The sequence below is a fragment of the Battus philenor genome, unplaced genomic scaffold (genome assembly GCF_028537555.1).
Source record: "Battus philenor isolate CCGP_79_NKW_IND1 unplaced genomic scaffold, ilBatPhil1.0.hap1 SCAF_28, whole genome shotgun sequence".
Lineage (NCBI taxonomy): Eukaryota > Metazoa > Arthropoda > Insecta > Lepidoptera > Papilionidae > Battus > Battus philenor.
Genome location: NW_027181691.1, coordinates 5,789,822 through 5,805,654, shown reverse-complemented (window position 1 = coordinate 5,805,654; position 15,833 = coordinate 5,789,822). Strand labels below are relative to the sequence as shown.

Genomic DNA, 15,833 nt, shown 5'->3' with positions numbered 1-15,833 from the left:
ATGAAGTCGCCATTTAAATATTAAATGCATTTAGATTTGTAATAACAAAGACATGTCATAGTTTATTTTGTTTCATTGAACGCTAATGAATTTTGACATGCGGGGTAATTGGTTATATTCGTACGTGTAAAAACTTTAGATTGATGATGATACAGCCCTGTTTTCATAAAAAATCTTTAAACCTTTACAACTATTTACAATCATCCTGTATAAAATGATCATTATGAAATATGTTACACTATCTTTATTTTTTCCATAGGAATGCGACAGGCAAATAACTTCTAACAGTACAAAAAGCCTGTAAAGAAAAATAGTAAATAATAAATAATTGTAATATGTAGTTATTCGAATCTATATTTACATTACGTTATTTGTTATTTCTGATACCATTGATATTTGCATAGGGTATAATCATATAATAATTGGCAAATGAGATATACATTCACCCCATTCAACGCTTTTAAACCTAATACCACTAAATCCGTATATATTACATAGACATTAAATCTGACTATATTTTTTAATCAACTAATTAAATAGTGATACTTGTAAAATCAGAAGACAATAAAATGATCGTACGCAAAGCATACCAATCTGTTATCTAAATAAATATACTTTGACGTACCTAAAAATTTGCCATAGACTTGCAGCCTTCCATTCCAGCGACCGTTAGTTACGTCGTCTTCCGTCACCTTGTACGAGGAGTTCCAAGTTGCACCCGCCACGTGGTCATTCGGAATATTAAACGAGAATTCGTCAGCTGGTTGCAACCCACCTGCGAATATTGAAATGAATTATTTTCACAAAAATTAGTTATATATTACTTACAAGTCATAATTGCAATTGAAATGGAAAGATTCAATTAAAAATCGACTTTAAAATATATTTCTTTAACATTGGCCTAAGTTGTATTTGGAATATCTTCTATGGGTAGCAAAAGTTGAGTGCTCCTTCAGGAGCCTTGACAGGGGCCTCTGGACATTTTACTGCATTGAGAGAGAGCAGTGTGAGATCGATAGTAGAGGACTAACACTTGCAATCGTAAGTCGTGAGTTTAACTCCCGGGATGCATTCTTAGATAATTCACATTTTGTGCAATAATTATAAAGGATTGGCACAGCTCACAAAGAAGTTTCTAGAGGGTGGCTAGAAGGACGCTGCTGCCCATCCTCTAGAAACTTCTTTGCGTGCTACATAACACTGCAATCGACAATCCATCTGTATAGCGCAACGATTATAGTATATCCACTCATAGATACTTTATGGGTTAGGCCTTTGGCTTGCAGTAGGCGTCTATGGGCTGAAATGACGATTGAATTGAGAGGCCCCAAAGCTCTTTAATCGCTTAGGCGGTTAGCTCCATGGAATGACCTAGTGCACTATACTCATTTAGTATTTTCATACAAAGGTGCACGAGAGGGCCGAACCTCGACTTGGTCAGTTGCTGTGGCCTGACATTGCCATCAGGGGTCCGAGTTCTCGTGGTAAATCTAGTCTGGCCAAGCTGATCTAAGTTAGCGTCATGTCCATGTCCAATACAAACAAGACATTGCCATCAATTCCGAAAGCGTTGGCGTTCGCAGAAGAGACAGAAACTTCAATAACGGTTCAAAGTAATATAATCGGGAGTTGATACTTCCTGCGATATATGAGCCCACCTCGAACAAACCAGTTAGTTTTCAAATGGCTGTTAATTATTTTGTATGTACCTTGTCTTAAAATCGTCCAATCATCTGTAAATTCTAGCCCGTGTCTAAATCTCAGACGGCCTAAGTTTTTAAAGTGCTTACTGTTTTCTATTTGGCAATAGTTATTATCGAATTTAAATATCACGAGTAGAGTGTTTATTTGACCACATTACCTTACCATGACAATGTAGTGTTATTCAGACTGCATACAAATAATATCTTTTTTAAAGTTGGTAATTACCTGTGACATTAACATCGATGAAATTGTAAGCGTCCATATGTATTGTGAGGCTGTCAGGTTCGAAATTTGCCAACAGGTTTGGCGCGGCCTGGCATATCACCCACACGGGGCATAGTGCCAGTAAGTACAGTATGATAATGTGCAGCGGCCATATTGGACACATGTTGGATCGCGCCACTGCGGACAAAACAAATTTGCGTTTAGGTTGGATTTACACTCATGCACTTTTGACATATTTTAACATTTTTCGTTGTCTTAACCATAAAATGCTAAGCATTGTACGGTAAAATATGCAATAACTATTGGCAACTGTTCTATACCTCAATATTAAAATTTAAACATTTGTGTACATCTAATTTTTTAGTATAAATCTACACTGTTGCCTTACTGGTATTTAGTAGTACCACAGGCTTGAAGAAGCAGAGCTCGTGGGGGCTTAACGTAATCCTCGTTTACGTTTACGTCACTCAAGGGCTTCCTCGGAAATTTAACTTTTTTGAACATCACATGCAATTCTACCGGATTGATCGCAAGCAATTACGATTCATATTGAATTATATGTATGCAAAATGTAAACTCTGGTATTGGTAATTTAGCGGTAAAGGACTGAGACTTGCAATTGTAAGTTGTAGTTTCAATTCGCGGTATATTTTGTCCATTAATAATATAGAATTGCCAACCCGCATATTAAGTGTGCTGATTAAGGTATATCTCCCTATATATATTTTTAAGGGGGCCTTGTAATTGGCGTCTATTGGCCGAAACGACGAAATATAACTTCGACATTAATCATTTGTCAGACATTAACTCAGCTGTATAGCAAATTGTTCGAATTAAGAACAGGGCATTGTTATACATAATGAGCGGATACCGTGTCTCAATTATGGTTGGAACGAAAACATTTGCATTGTTCAATTACAAAATATTTATTATAGGTCTTTATACTACACAAACACGTAATTCGTGAACAGTTGATAGAGTAGAAGGTGAAAATGCCTTGATATGTACATGATAAATACAAGAAATAAAAATTAACTCTGTACGACTAACTTTCGTCTTCAAAACATTACTAAATCCCGACATGGTTTCGAATGTACAAATATATGATAAAGTTCGAGACGATAGACCCTTAGACCCTTCCTTTCTTAAAATTAAACCTAAAATTAAAAGTATATTATTAGATAAATCCTGTCATAGTATTTAAGAGTTCCTAGTTGAAATATATGAAACTTGATTTGACTCATTTACATGGCCGATATTTAAATTTACGCATAGTTTCATTTAAAAAGAGCAACTGTTCAGATTATGCTTACTACTTATAATGTTAAAATAATCGACGATTTAAAATTGCATATATTACCAAATTGAATAAAGATATTATTAATTTGGATGTATGTTAAAAAGATGATTTCTTGGTGGGTATTACAGTGAGTATGGGTTTGGTTGACTAGACGCACAAGAGATGTTTGAGGACAGACAGATTAACATTTGTCCAATTCCCGCGTACCATCCCACTCACATAACTAAAGGGAATTCCAGCACTCACGCGCACATTATTACGTGACTCATGAGAGTAAACTACATAATGAATTGAATTGAACGAATAAACAATATTAATAAATATAAACAAAAATGATTAAACAATGGTTATTACACCTTTTTTGCGTTTCCTAAATTTAGCAACTTTTTTGTGGGCAAGTTTTTTACAATACACTCACGTGTAAAGCCTTTGATTTGTATATATTTAAATAAGTCATTAAAGAGAATTCATAAAATTTTACAACGGTTATAAAGGATTTTTTAAAGTTAATCAAACTACAGGAATAAGGATATTTGTTTAATGGAATCGGGCGTTACCTCGCGGAAGTCCATCCTAAGTAAGAAAAGGACCAATATTTAGCTACGTCCGCACATGCAGTGTTAGTCGTGCAATGAAATGCACCGCCCGCCAGCCCGCCGATTAATGCGTATGCGGCAAACAATGCGAATCACACAACCGCCACCGCCAAATTACTCAACACGTGTTTCACCCCTCCACGGGACATCTTCAGGAGTTGTTACACCGATTAGTGCCAAACACAGAGTCAAAAAAAACGACGACGTTTGTTGCAGGATCTTCTTAGATCAAGCCGCTTTTGGAACCCTCGTAGACATTATTTAAGTTGAAGGATTATATTAATACAAAGTGGATAATAAAATGAATAAAATTAATAATATAGCATGACCGGACTATTCGTTTTACTTAACTTACACGGCTGCCTAAGGCATGGGTGTTAGGGGTCAGGGGACTTAGTCTATAACCTTTAGGGGGTAGCGAAGTTCGAAAACTCTCTAGTGAGCCACGGCACGGGTCGCTACATAATATTTCAGTTTGTAGTTTGTATGTTTTGAGACTGCGAGGCCGCCGAGCTCTTAGATCACCTAAGCGGATGCTTCATGAAGTGAATAGACTAAGGGCTCCAACGAAGGGACCTTGACGTGAGTTGTGTTTTGTATTCCGATTTAAAGTAGTGATTGTCAGGCAGGTTTAAAAGAATTTTAGAATTAAAAGGACAAATTTCAATTTAATATTATACATGTGTAATTATTATAATTTGATATCACGTGGTGTGAAAAATTATTTTTTTATCATTGCTGATAAGAAATTTTGTGAATAACAAGCGTAATGATGATAATCATTTTTAAAGCGAAGTAATAATGACAAATGAACAAATAATTCCCTTGTAATGATATATTCGTTTTAATCGGAACAAAAAAATTACTGCTAACACAGAATTTCGGGACAGTAAGGTCAAGCTATTTCTTTTCGTGACTGAAGGACGTTGCTGCTTAATTGACATTTAGTTTCCGTGGACAGAGGCACTTGCTTAACAGTTATGAAGTACTACAACCCTTCATTATGTCTACTACTTATGAATTATTTTTGCAAAACTAACAGTTAAATAATAACAGAACATAAACATGAGAAGGCTAAATGTTGTCTTAAATAGATACAATATAAAGTTGAGAGATAAATATCATAATTATATACATCATTTTAATTATATATTTTTGAAAAATTCTCCCAACGTTAAATGTGTTATCTATTACACAGAAAATCTAGAATTTTATCACCATTATTATCATTACAGACGATCATTTCTTATTACTTATAAATTGCCAACAGGACAGTCTGGAAACGACAAAATGGAAAATTTATAGTTGTTAAAACAAACGTAGTTTGGTCTAAAAATGAAGATAATATCTTAGCATTTTAAGATAATTTTAAAATCAGCTCTGGATAAAGAGAAAAAAATAAAGTAATCTGTATTTAAGGTGAGAAACAGTTGTATCAAACAAAGAAAAATTCACTATAGTTTAAATAGTCCGCACGCCAGTGTTTTTAAACGAATTATTAAACTTGATTGCAATTATTTAATATGTCTACTGCTGTATTTTCTAAGGCTTCTATTTAAGCTTTATTTGTCAAGATGGATTTGATGGTAACAATTTTTTTACTTTGCGTTTTGTGACCACTCAGACACAGGCTTGTTTTTTAATGATAGTTAAAATGTATTAAAATAGTTAATTATTTAGAAATTATTCATTTACAATAATAAATCGTATTCGAAAGGTTACTGATAATATTTTTGTTTGTAAGAGGTAGTTAGTTCTGGTTACCATAGCAACGTCTATTTTTTGACATTCACAAATAATATTCTTAGCAATAACGTTAATCATTATTGACTATTGGAATTTTAAACTTGAAAGTTTGAAGTGACAGAAGCCCAGTACGTATAATACATATTATACGTCTTAAGTAGATACAGATTTGACAACAAACTAATTAATATTGCCCGATTTTGGATAAAAACTTGTACAATTTATTTTAAAAAAATCTACCCTCGATTAACCTGATACTCTTTCTGCACGGGCCGTTACATTATTTATTAATCCAGATTGGTTGACCGCCAAGCTCTTTGATCAAAAAGACAAACGCTTTATACGAGGTGAATAAAAAGCTTCTGGAGGTCTGGGTAGTCTAGTTTCGAAGTTGCCTGAAAGGGCCGAACTGCGTTACGGTTGCTACTTTAGAATTAAAAACTAAAAAAAAATTATGTTTAATATCTCATTTTTTTAGAACCGATTATTCACAAATTCAAGTAACATTTGCAGAATCCGTAAGTTTAAGGTGGCACGACGCAGAGGGTGTCCAGTCCAAGATTTCTTTTTAGGTAGTTAACATTGTGGGCTCCCTGGAGAGCTTCGGTTCAGAGCGCTACTGCTATTTAGATTAGGATTAATATACTTTGCAAACTTATTAGTTTTAAACAAACGATATTAATGTCATAGCGTGTGTTTAAATGTGTTCGATGTTAGAAATGTAATTTGAATATAAAATTAGAACTAAATGAAAAGATTAATTGCAAATTAGCGAGTCCAAACAGAAATAGATAAATAAAATTTAAATACGTCAACTTGAATACTTAAATAATTATTTAATTAAAAATGATTTTTTAATGTGTTTATACTTTATAATTAATAAAATTATTTAATACACTCACTGATATATGGTAGTTCGGTTATTTAGCACTATGTTATAGCCATTCACTTTACGCTTTTATAATTTAGACAAGCGTACTTATCAACTGCACTATTAAAACTATTCTACTCTTGTTAATCGACTAATAATCAATATAATAAATACTAAAAAGTATTATATATATCCTTGTCTATAAGGGCGAAAGTAACACGAATTCACGTGCTTTAGCTTCTCATTATATCAGTCACGTAGAGATAAAAAAAAGATAACGAAGTATTTAACATACGGTGTTAATCATTATTCATATATATAGTCACTTGATTCGTGTATACGTATCAAACTATGGGGTACCGTTCTGTAACTAACTTTATTTTCAAGATAAATTTCAAAGTTGTCAAAGTTATTTCAATGTGCAACTGATTGTGGGTTATTTTTTACTATCATTGACGAGCAAATCTTTGGGTAACGTAAGGCATGCTTGTATTGTCTATATATACGATTAAGGTTGAGCGTAGTGGCTTTTTCTGACTTTCACAGCTCTGTAGGTTACAGGGCTCGCGGGCTAGTAAATTAAAAAAAAAATACGTTACATTTTAAATTAATTGATATTTACGCGGCTGTATAGAGTAAGGCAAAATTACGTATTTATTTATACACACTCAATAATAATATCGGTATTTCCGAAAGTCACGCGATGTATTATATGGCACACTGTTTGTTGTGACATTTGTCAAAGCGCTTTATCATATTGCGGCGGAGTTCTTAAAGGCGAGTCATGTAGACGGTTGTTCAAAGAGTTGGAGTTCGAGTTGACTTCATTTAAAGCGTGCACTACACTCCCCCGTCTCACCGCGCACATACCTAAGGCGCTGTACAGCAGTTTAGGTAGTACTATAATACAAATACAACGATTTGAATGTACCTGTGAAGGCCGAACCTCGGTTTAATTAATGGTTATTATAAGATTAAGTTACCTAGGTTGTAAATTATCATTATAAGTATGTCTATCATTAGTTGAAGGATCTTCTAAAATTATAGTATCACAATCTTGCTACAACCTATGTTTAGTATTTAAACGTACTTAAATTAAGTCATAAAAACCAATTAAGTTCGTAATTTTATCAAGAAAATTGTTTATTAGTTACAGATATTGATATCCTATAGAAAATATAATAGCTTGATGTTATTGTGATCAAGAAAAAATAAATAAAAATCTAAAATAATTTCAATCTCTAGTCTTATAAGTAACTCGCACTGCGTAGGAATTGAAAAACTTAAACGTAAATTACTTGTATTATCATAAAGTGTTGAAAATGAGTATTTTAATTATCCTTGATTAATAACTTTTCAACATCATCATATCAACAGACAGACGCTCACTGCGGGGCATAGGTCTCCCCAAAGTTCGTCACGACGACCGGTTTTGCGCGACCAGTTAGTTCTCGCGGCCTCGTCTATGTCGTCACACGACTTGGAAGGGAACCTAACCACATCACGTCTAACTTTTCGGCCTAAATAACCTGCGGTACATTGCACATTCATATAGTAAAATTTCAAATATCCTTTTAAACGTGATTATAAACAATGTTATAAATGTATATGATAGAAACATTAAGTCATATAACCGGATACTTGTACAATGTTAATTGATACACAGATTCCTTAACGCATGACTTTGCATTTATTTGCTACATGTTTACACTCCGAGATTTACTTTAAACCGTAAGAAAATATCTATCATGTGATGTTATTGGAGAATAATATACATATTATGAAAAGTAATATGCAACTAGTAATCCATTTTTTTGATTCGCTACATTAATAAATACGTTGCTCTATGAAGAAAAAAAAAACTTTTAGCCACCAGAAAGTATATCGATATATTTATATGAAAGATTTTCTGTATGTACCGATTCATCACAATATCTCTGGGACCATAGGGCTTAGATACTTGAAATTTGGTAGGAATATTTCTTTCGTCGAGTAGAGGTCAACGACAACGAGTTTTGCGAAATTCCACTCGTAAGGGGAGTTGTAAGGACATCGTTAATTTCACGAAGCGGACGGGGAATAGCTAGTCCATATGTTAAAGGTCAAATGGATATTGGATATGTTTATAAGAGTTACATTAGTACAAGAACTATGAGTAATTCATAACCAAGCTTATTTCTAGTAAAGCACTTTTTATTATTCAAAATAATATGTTATCTCTTAGTTATTGTCTACTAAGTTAAGCAAAAGTTAATGAAACCAGTCTAATATTTATCAGAAAAAATTCAGTATGCCATTACAGATTTTCACTACCTGGAGACATGTAGTTTATTATAAACCACGTCACGCACTTTCTTAAACTATTTCGCAGGTATAATTATGCTTTATAAACCTGGTCAAATATACTTAAGTTTTATATATACAGGATATGAAATAATTATAATTTATGTAATTTGTTTCAAAAATACCTTTAAGTTCAATTTAAAAAGAAAAATTAAATTAGTTAAAAATACATTAATCCACAAATTCACGATTAAATTTATAATCATTATCGATCATAAATATATATACGTATGCAATCAAAACCACGGTAAGTTATGTAGCTCGATGTTGATTATGGCTCGTGAATTAATACTACTGTACCATAACTTACAAGGATATATTAGTACCATTCACTTATACAACTTCGTCCTTATAGCTCTGGCAATCTGCAACTTTCCTTTAATTTTCCGTAATTGGACATCAACAAACAATTTATGCAATGCTGTAAGATTACACCCAATATATCGCAATAGAACTTTATAATCGAACCACTGACGGGTCTAGACTAATGACTAGTATACAGTTCTCACATCGCGCGGTCCCCTCGGTCTAGACAAGTTCTCCGGATATAATAACAAAGGATATTTGGTCGTCAGACACTCTATCGAATTGACATTTTGTCGAAGGATACTAGTTCGAAAATTTTTTTCTCGATATATTTATACAGATTTGCTTAGGTTTGTATTTACTTTTCTAATTTATTCAAATATTTTTATCTATTACTTTAACATCAGAACAGTTAGAAAAAGTAAATCATTATTTATAAAATGTTGCCGAAATATCACTTGGCTAATTGTCCTTTGTCAGAGAAGGTATCGAAAGTAATTGTAAACAAATCCTGAATTATTTATCAGGTTAATTAATAAATCTAAAATGAGGAAATACGTAATGAAGGAAAATAACCACCGACATAGTCAAACAGTAGTCAAGTTGATGGCAGTGGGCAGCTTGATACTGTTAGTGTATGAAGTAGCCACAGCGGACCGGTAAGCGTTGCGTTGGACATAGGTTGGACAAAGGATCTTCTAAAGGCCTTCTGAAGACGCTGGATGCAGGCCGCTTTCACTTGTTTCTATTGCTCATAAGTTATTGTGGGGGGAGACCAATGTCGAAATGTGGAAGAGTATAATCCTGAAATGATGATGATGATAGTGTATGCCTGACAGTCCGGTGATAATACATTTGCACTAATCTATATACCCCCAACTTCATCTGTAAATAAATGTATTTTAAAATTTTAAGCATATTATTATTTTTTTGTCCTATTAGACTTTATCAAGTCCGAATTTAAAATTCGAACAATTATGTGATACTGTGATGCCCTGTTATATCTATGTAGGCATTTTTAAACATCGTCATAATATTATCAGCTGATAACGATGCGAAACATCAAAGGACTTAAATTTTAGATATTCTTTTGTTAGCTTACACACGGTTGTAGACGTGTGTGATTTTTATTTATCACACCTTGCGAACCTCCTGCAGAGACTTTTTAAGGTATTGATTTATTTTGGGTTTATTTCAATCATGAAAACATGGTGCAACATTAATTTGTTTTAATGAGGTGCCGTTACTTCCTTCTTGATACGTTATGAACTTAAAACTGACCTATATAATTTTCATGATGATAGATTATTTTCCCTAGGCTCTATTATTCAATGTTTTGTGTTACTTATTACTTGTAGACGTGTTAGATACATGAAGAATGGCAATAACGGTTTAGTATCATTACACGTTGATGTTAATAAATATAATTAAAGTAAATTTTTAGTGTTTGCCATAATTTATTATACAAATTATTACATGCTTAAGGTTATGGTATTATTATATACTAAAATGTTTAAATCAGTATTTACTTAAGTGAAAATCGATGCGTAGCAAATCGTGCACATTCACTATCTCTGGAGAATAAAATAGCAAACAGCTATTAGTTTATTTTAGCATCTTCAAGTCCTATTGTCTATAACACATTATCATTTTCAAAATTATTATACGTCTTATTAACGAAAATCTAGAAAAAAAATTACATTTCGCTTGTCTGTTCCTCGCTCCCTGCTATTTTGTAAACAAAATAAAAGCGTTTTTATTACGTAAATGACAATTACTTTCTTCTTCTTTTTAAACTACTTCTTTTTTTTAAACGGCTTTCATGTTTAGAATCCACAAATTACACTCTTCTACCTATTCATATAAATGCAATGATTTCCTTTCGAAATTTGTTTTTTCTTAAACCGTGATTAAGTGCCCAAAACGAATCGAGATTTTATAGAACAATCATAAATTATTAAAGTTTTATTGCAGTATTTAGCCATACCCGGAATTCTAATTAAAAAATAAATATTTTTTTGCGACTTTGCAGTGAAGAGCTACGAATATTGCGCGGTGTTTTACCGCTTTGTAAATTTTAAGTGATGTTACGAATATTGTCGGTTATAGTGCATCTACTCAGTTGACGAAGGAAGGCTCGGGTCTGCTCTTGCTACCTGGAGTCATTGATGGAATATCGAGCGTCACGATATTCTTTTCAGCCGATGGACGCCCACGGCAAAGCCCAAGGCATAGGCCTCCCCCAGAGATCGCCACGATGAGAGGTCCTGCGTTGTCCACATCCAGCTACCTTAACTCTTTCTTCGGTCCACTTAGCCTACCAACGCCGTGAGGCCACTATATATTAAAGTAAAATTCATATCGCTTAAATAACACATTATCGCGAAGCAATAACTAATGTAATTGTATAATCAATTAATATTAATTGTATTTTATCACAAAGACGTACACGTAACAAAGATTTTGACACATGATAATTGTAGAATTATCATGTGTCAAAATCTTTGTTAATTACTTTTGTAGCGTTCACGTAAGAAAACATAAAACGAAGAAAGTTTACTTTACTATAATAATGCAATAGTATATTAATAGTATATATATAGGAATTACCAATTATTAGGATTATTACAAAAAATGAAGATTGTCAATTTTTATTGTCAGTCCGTCACATATGCCGAGCGCGCTGTGTCAAGCGTCTAATACAAGATGGCGCCACAGGTGTACGAATTGTGAACGCTATTAAAATTACGTGTAACACACAATTCATCATATTTTCACTCCCGAACTGTTAACATAAAACTAGTGATGCAATGTTTGGCACCGTAATGTTATAACTCGGCGTAGTAAAATATCCAGGCGGCTGAATGCAGCCGCGTGCCTGAACTGCTGGATGCATGAAGGACGTTGTCGTCGGAACAAGCATAGGAATTTGCCACGAGCTGTCCGCTGTCAGCTGACGTGAGACAATTCTAGGTCACAAGTAGACAAGTCCTGGCAACGTCGTCTTTGGCTGCGTGTTATTCGAAGAAAGCCTTCGATTACGTCGGGGTCACCGGTGTACGTGTTTAGCGGGTGGGGGTGAATTATCACCCGAGCACGTATTTATACCTTCTTAAGGACGAAATCACCAGAATACACAATAAGCGCACAGAGTTGAACTACCACTCAAATGTCATGGCATTCAAATTCAAGCACACAATAATGATTTATGATAAAAAGTATATATTATGTAAACGTCTACATCAGTGATTCCCAAAGTGGTCGATATCGACCCCTAGGGGTCTATGACAACCTGCAAGGGGTCTACGTCAGTGAAAAAAAATTTGGGGGTCCATGAAATGAAAATGGGGGTCCACGATAGTGGACCTCAACACATACACTGATAGTACCTATTTACTTACATCATACTATCTTATAATATCAAAACACTAACATTAGTTATATAAGTACCTATGAAGTAAAAAAATTATTATATATGTTTATAAAATTGTGTAAGTTGTAGGATGTTGGTATTCGCTTTGTGGTCGCAATACATTTCTCGCATTACATTTCAAATCAATATCAGGTAAGTAGGAGGTCTACCCAACGGAAAAATATGGCAAGGGGTCTACGACACAAAAAAGTTTGGGGAACTCTGGTCTACATCCTTATATTACACTTATTGTACAAATTCTTTCGTGAAAAATATATTTATACTTATTTCTACGATAAAAAAAAAACATCTTTTTTATATAAAAAGGAAAACATAAGAATAAGGGTATTGTTACGTGCATCATCGTTATAAATCACATTTAAAATAACTTTAAGTTATTATTATATAAAATGGATTTAAATGCAGTCTTGAAAGGATGTATGTCTCTACTCCAGAATTTTAAACAGCAGCGGCCGTCTGTGCGTTACGTCGCCTCTCATTACCACTTGATCTAGCCAATCCGCTGGGATATGTCAGCTAATTTCGTGTCGAAATAGTTTATATCAAAAGATAAATAAATTTTCTAATAATGATAACATATTTTCGCAAAATATACATATTTATGTATAATGTATCGTACGAAAGAAACCTAAGAATAAACAGTTGGCGGTCTCTGGTACTTATATTTGGAATAGCAAGAAAACGCAAGTGCAGCAATGCGGTGGTTTGCATCATATCCTGCGTTGATAACAATATCCGTTACGTTTATTGGAATAGAGTAGTTATGCTCCGATGCAATTGTAAATAAAACGACTATGGTATGTAATAAAGCTGCTGATAATTATGAGGGTAATATTGTATATACTAAAGACAATCCAATGACACAGTTAAAAACTGGTTATCCAATAACTAGTACAATCTTTAGTCAAACCAGAAGTAATTTGTTGACAAATCAAAAAGTTAAAATTATAATTTTTATTTTATCAAATTACGTGTAGTTCATCCGTTTATGCTTGTTAAAATTTAGTACAATTTCAAGCTTATTAAGTTAGAACGTATTGCGCAACAAATTATGAATAAGCTCAAAAGCCAAACAGTACCAACAAAAATAATGTTTAAAAAATAACATAGCGTAAAGTTACTTATGTCGGGCGGTGTGGAACCAATTAGTCAATGGTACGGAGACTTTAGGATTAATGTATCTCCATGCTGGAACGGACCATGCCATCACCGTAATATAAACGTGTAAGTTTCACGCTCCGTGTGACACCGTCAATAATGTGGACGCTGCCATTGCATTGGGGTTGAAATTGTAGTCTCTGTATGTATAAAAATAAAAAGCCTCAGTTGCACTATCATCGAAGAGCAAGTCGCGCTCGACTGGCAATTCCTACATCACGCAAATAATGAAGCACAACACGCTTTTCTTTGTCCCCTCAAACGAATATTAAGCGGTCTATTCCCGTATACTATCCGTATGGTGACCTAGTCTTTTATTAAACATTTTTTTAATTGAGTATTATTTTTAAACATTTAAAACCGTCCTAAATGGTCATTGGAAGTATTAATTTGTACTTTGACACACTGTTGTATTTAATATGGTAGTGGCTAACCACAGAAAGATAATACAAAATTCTATTATTTTTCAACACGTTTGTTTGAATGTTGTAATGATTTTAGGTACATGGTTTCACGGCTTTTTTTTCATAAGACCATTGCAATATGGATTTTATCTATAGCTTGCAGAGGGCAACACGAAATTAAGAAAAATAAAGGTAAAGATGATTTGTAGTAATAACAATAAATAAAAACATCACCGAGCTCATACAATTTTCAGGCGTTAGCCATTATCAGCAATATCAAGTTTCGGCTTGATATAGATTTGTGGGCATCAGTTGAGGACTGAGAGTTGCGAACATAGGTCGCGGGTTTGATTCCTGTTATGCAATATCTAATATATAAAATTCTCGTGTCAAGGTGTTCGAACTTGAAGTCCTCTGAAACGGCTCGACCGATTTTTACCAAATTTTATATGCGTATTCAGTAGGTCTGAGAATCGGCTATTATCTATTTTCCATACCCCTAAGGGTTGTTCATCCTTAAATTTTTTTTTTAATTTTTTGACGATTTTTTTTGTTTTTATTTCTTCACGATACAGCAAACAAAAATACATACAACCCTAAATTTTACTCCTCTACGATAAACCCTTATTTTTTATTTGTTAATTAATTTTTTTTTTGCAAAACAACGTTTGCGGGATCAGCTAGTCTCTTATATGATTCACATTTTGCGCATTAATTATATAGGATTTTCACTGCTTATAAAGAAGTTTCTAGAGGATGGGCAACAGCGTCATCTGCGTACCGTAATACTACACTGCGATCGTCAACCCGCCTGCAAAGTGTGGTAATTAATCTATATAGATATCTTTGAGATAGATATATATCTTTGTTTATATGTTATAAGTTTGTATAAAAGTATCTTGTACAAACAAATTGCAAAATACTTTTCTTTTTATTGATAGACTGTTAAAATATTTGCCACTTATCTTGCTGTAAAAACTCATGTTACGCATACATAGCCAACAAAAATGACAACAATATAGGTTATCATAAAGGCGCTCAAATAAACTCAAGTGAGTCGATGTTTTTATCTGTCCTGCATATCTTTCTCTTATCCTGATCTCGTATTTTTTTTCATATTGATCGTTTTATCGCTAAGAGTAGTTACTGTTTTAGTAGCATTTAATTACAGCGGATTAAGGTTGGAACAGCACCGAGGAAGCTTAATTTAAATAGCTTATTTGGTTTCCTCTGTTTGGACCGCTAAATAGGTATTTCATTGGTTTGGAACGGCGCCGAACTCTTAAGTACTATGAGCGGACCGCTCAATGGAGTGACCAAGACCCAGAGTTCAGAAGTGGGGATTCAGTTTATATTGTCATAACTTATATTGTTGTGCAAAGGTGTTTGAAATTGCAGAACCTTTCATTTCACCCTTTGCTGCAGCCGGGATAATTTAAAATATCACCTGTCGAGTTTACTAAAAAAAATTAAGGGACTAAAAACCAAAACATTGGAAACGTACAAGGCATTAGATAATATGGCAATAGTTGATATGATCGTCTATCGCTACTTAAGTTCTAGGTTCTTTGTTTTCATTCACAATCATTGCATAAGTTTTACGGTGTACATAAATTTTACATAAGCTGACCCGACAGACGTTATCCTGTCTTGGTATTGAATAATCAATTCTAACCTCAAACTGTCAAAGTTGCGACGCTTATAACGAACTGCGCAGTTTTTAGTCATTATAATTTATAATGACTTT

The 15,833-nt window shown here is 33.6% G+C and overlaps 1 protein-coding gene across 1 annotated transcript in view; it reads right to left on the bottom strand.

Moving 5' to 3' along the window:
• The window catches only part of LOC137925972 (ileal sodium/bile acid cotransporter-like), a 35,965-nt gene that overhangs the window by 8,646 nt on the left and 11,486 nt on the right, over positions 1-15,833 (bottom strand). Inside the window, exons 2-3 of the mRNA XM_068769478.1 lie at positions 1,930-2,106; positions 626-775 (exon numbers count right to left, since the gene is read on the bottom strand). Coding sequence (XP_068625579.1) covers positions 626-775; positions 1,930-2,092 — 313 coding nt within the window. The 5' untranslated portion in view covers positions 2,093-2,106. The remainder of the gene's footprint in view (positions 1-625; positions 776-1,929; positions 2,107-15,833) is intronic.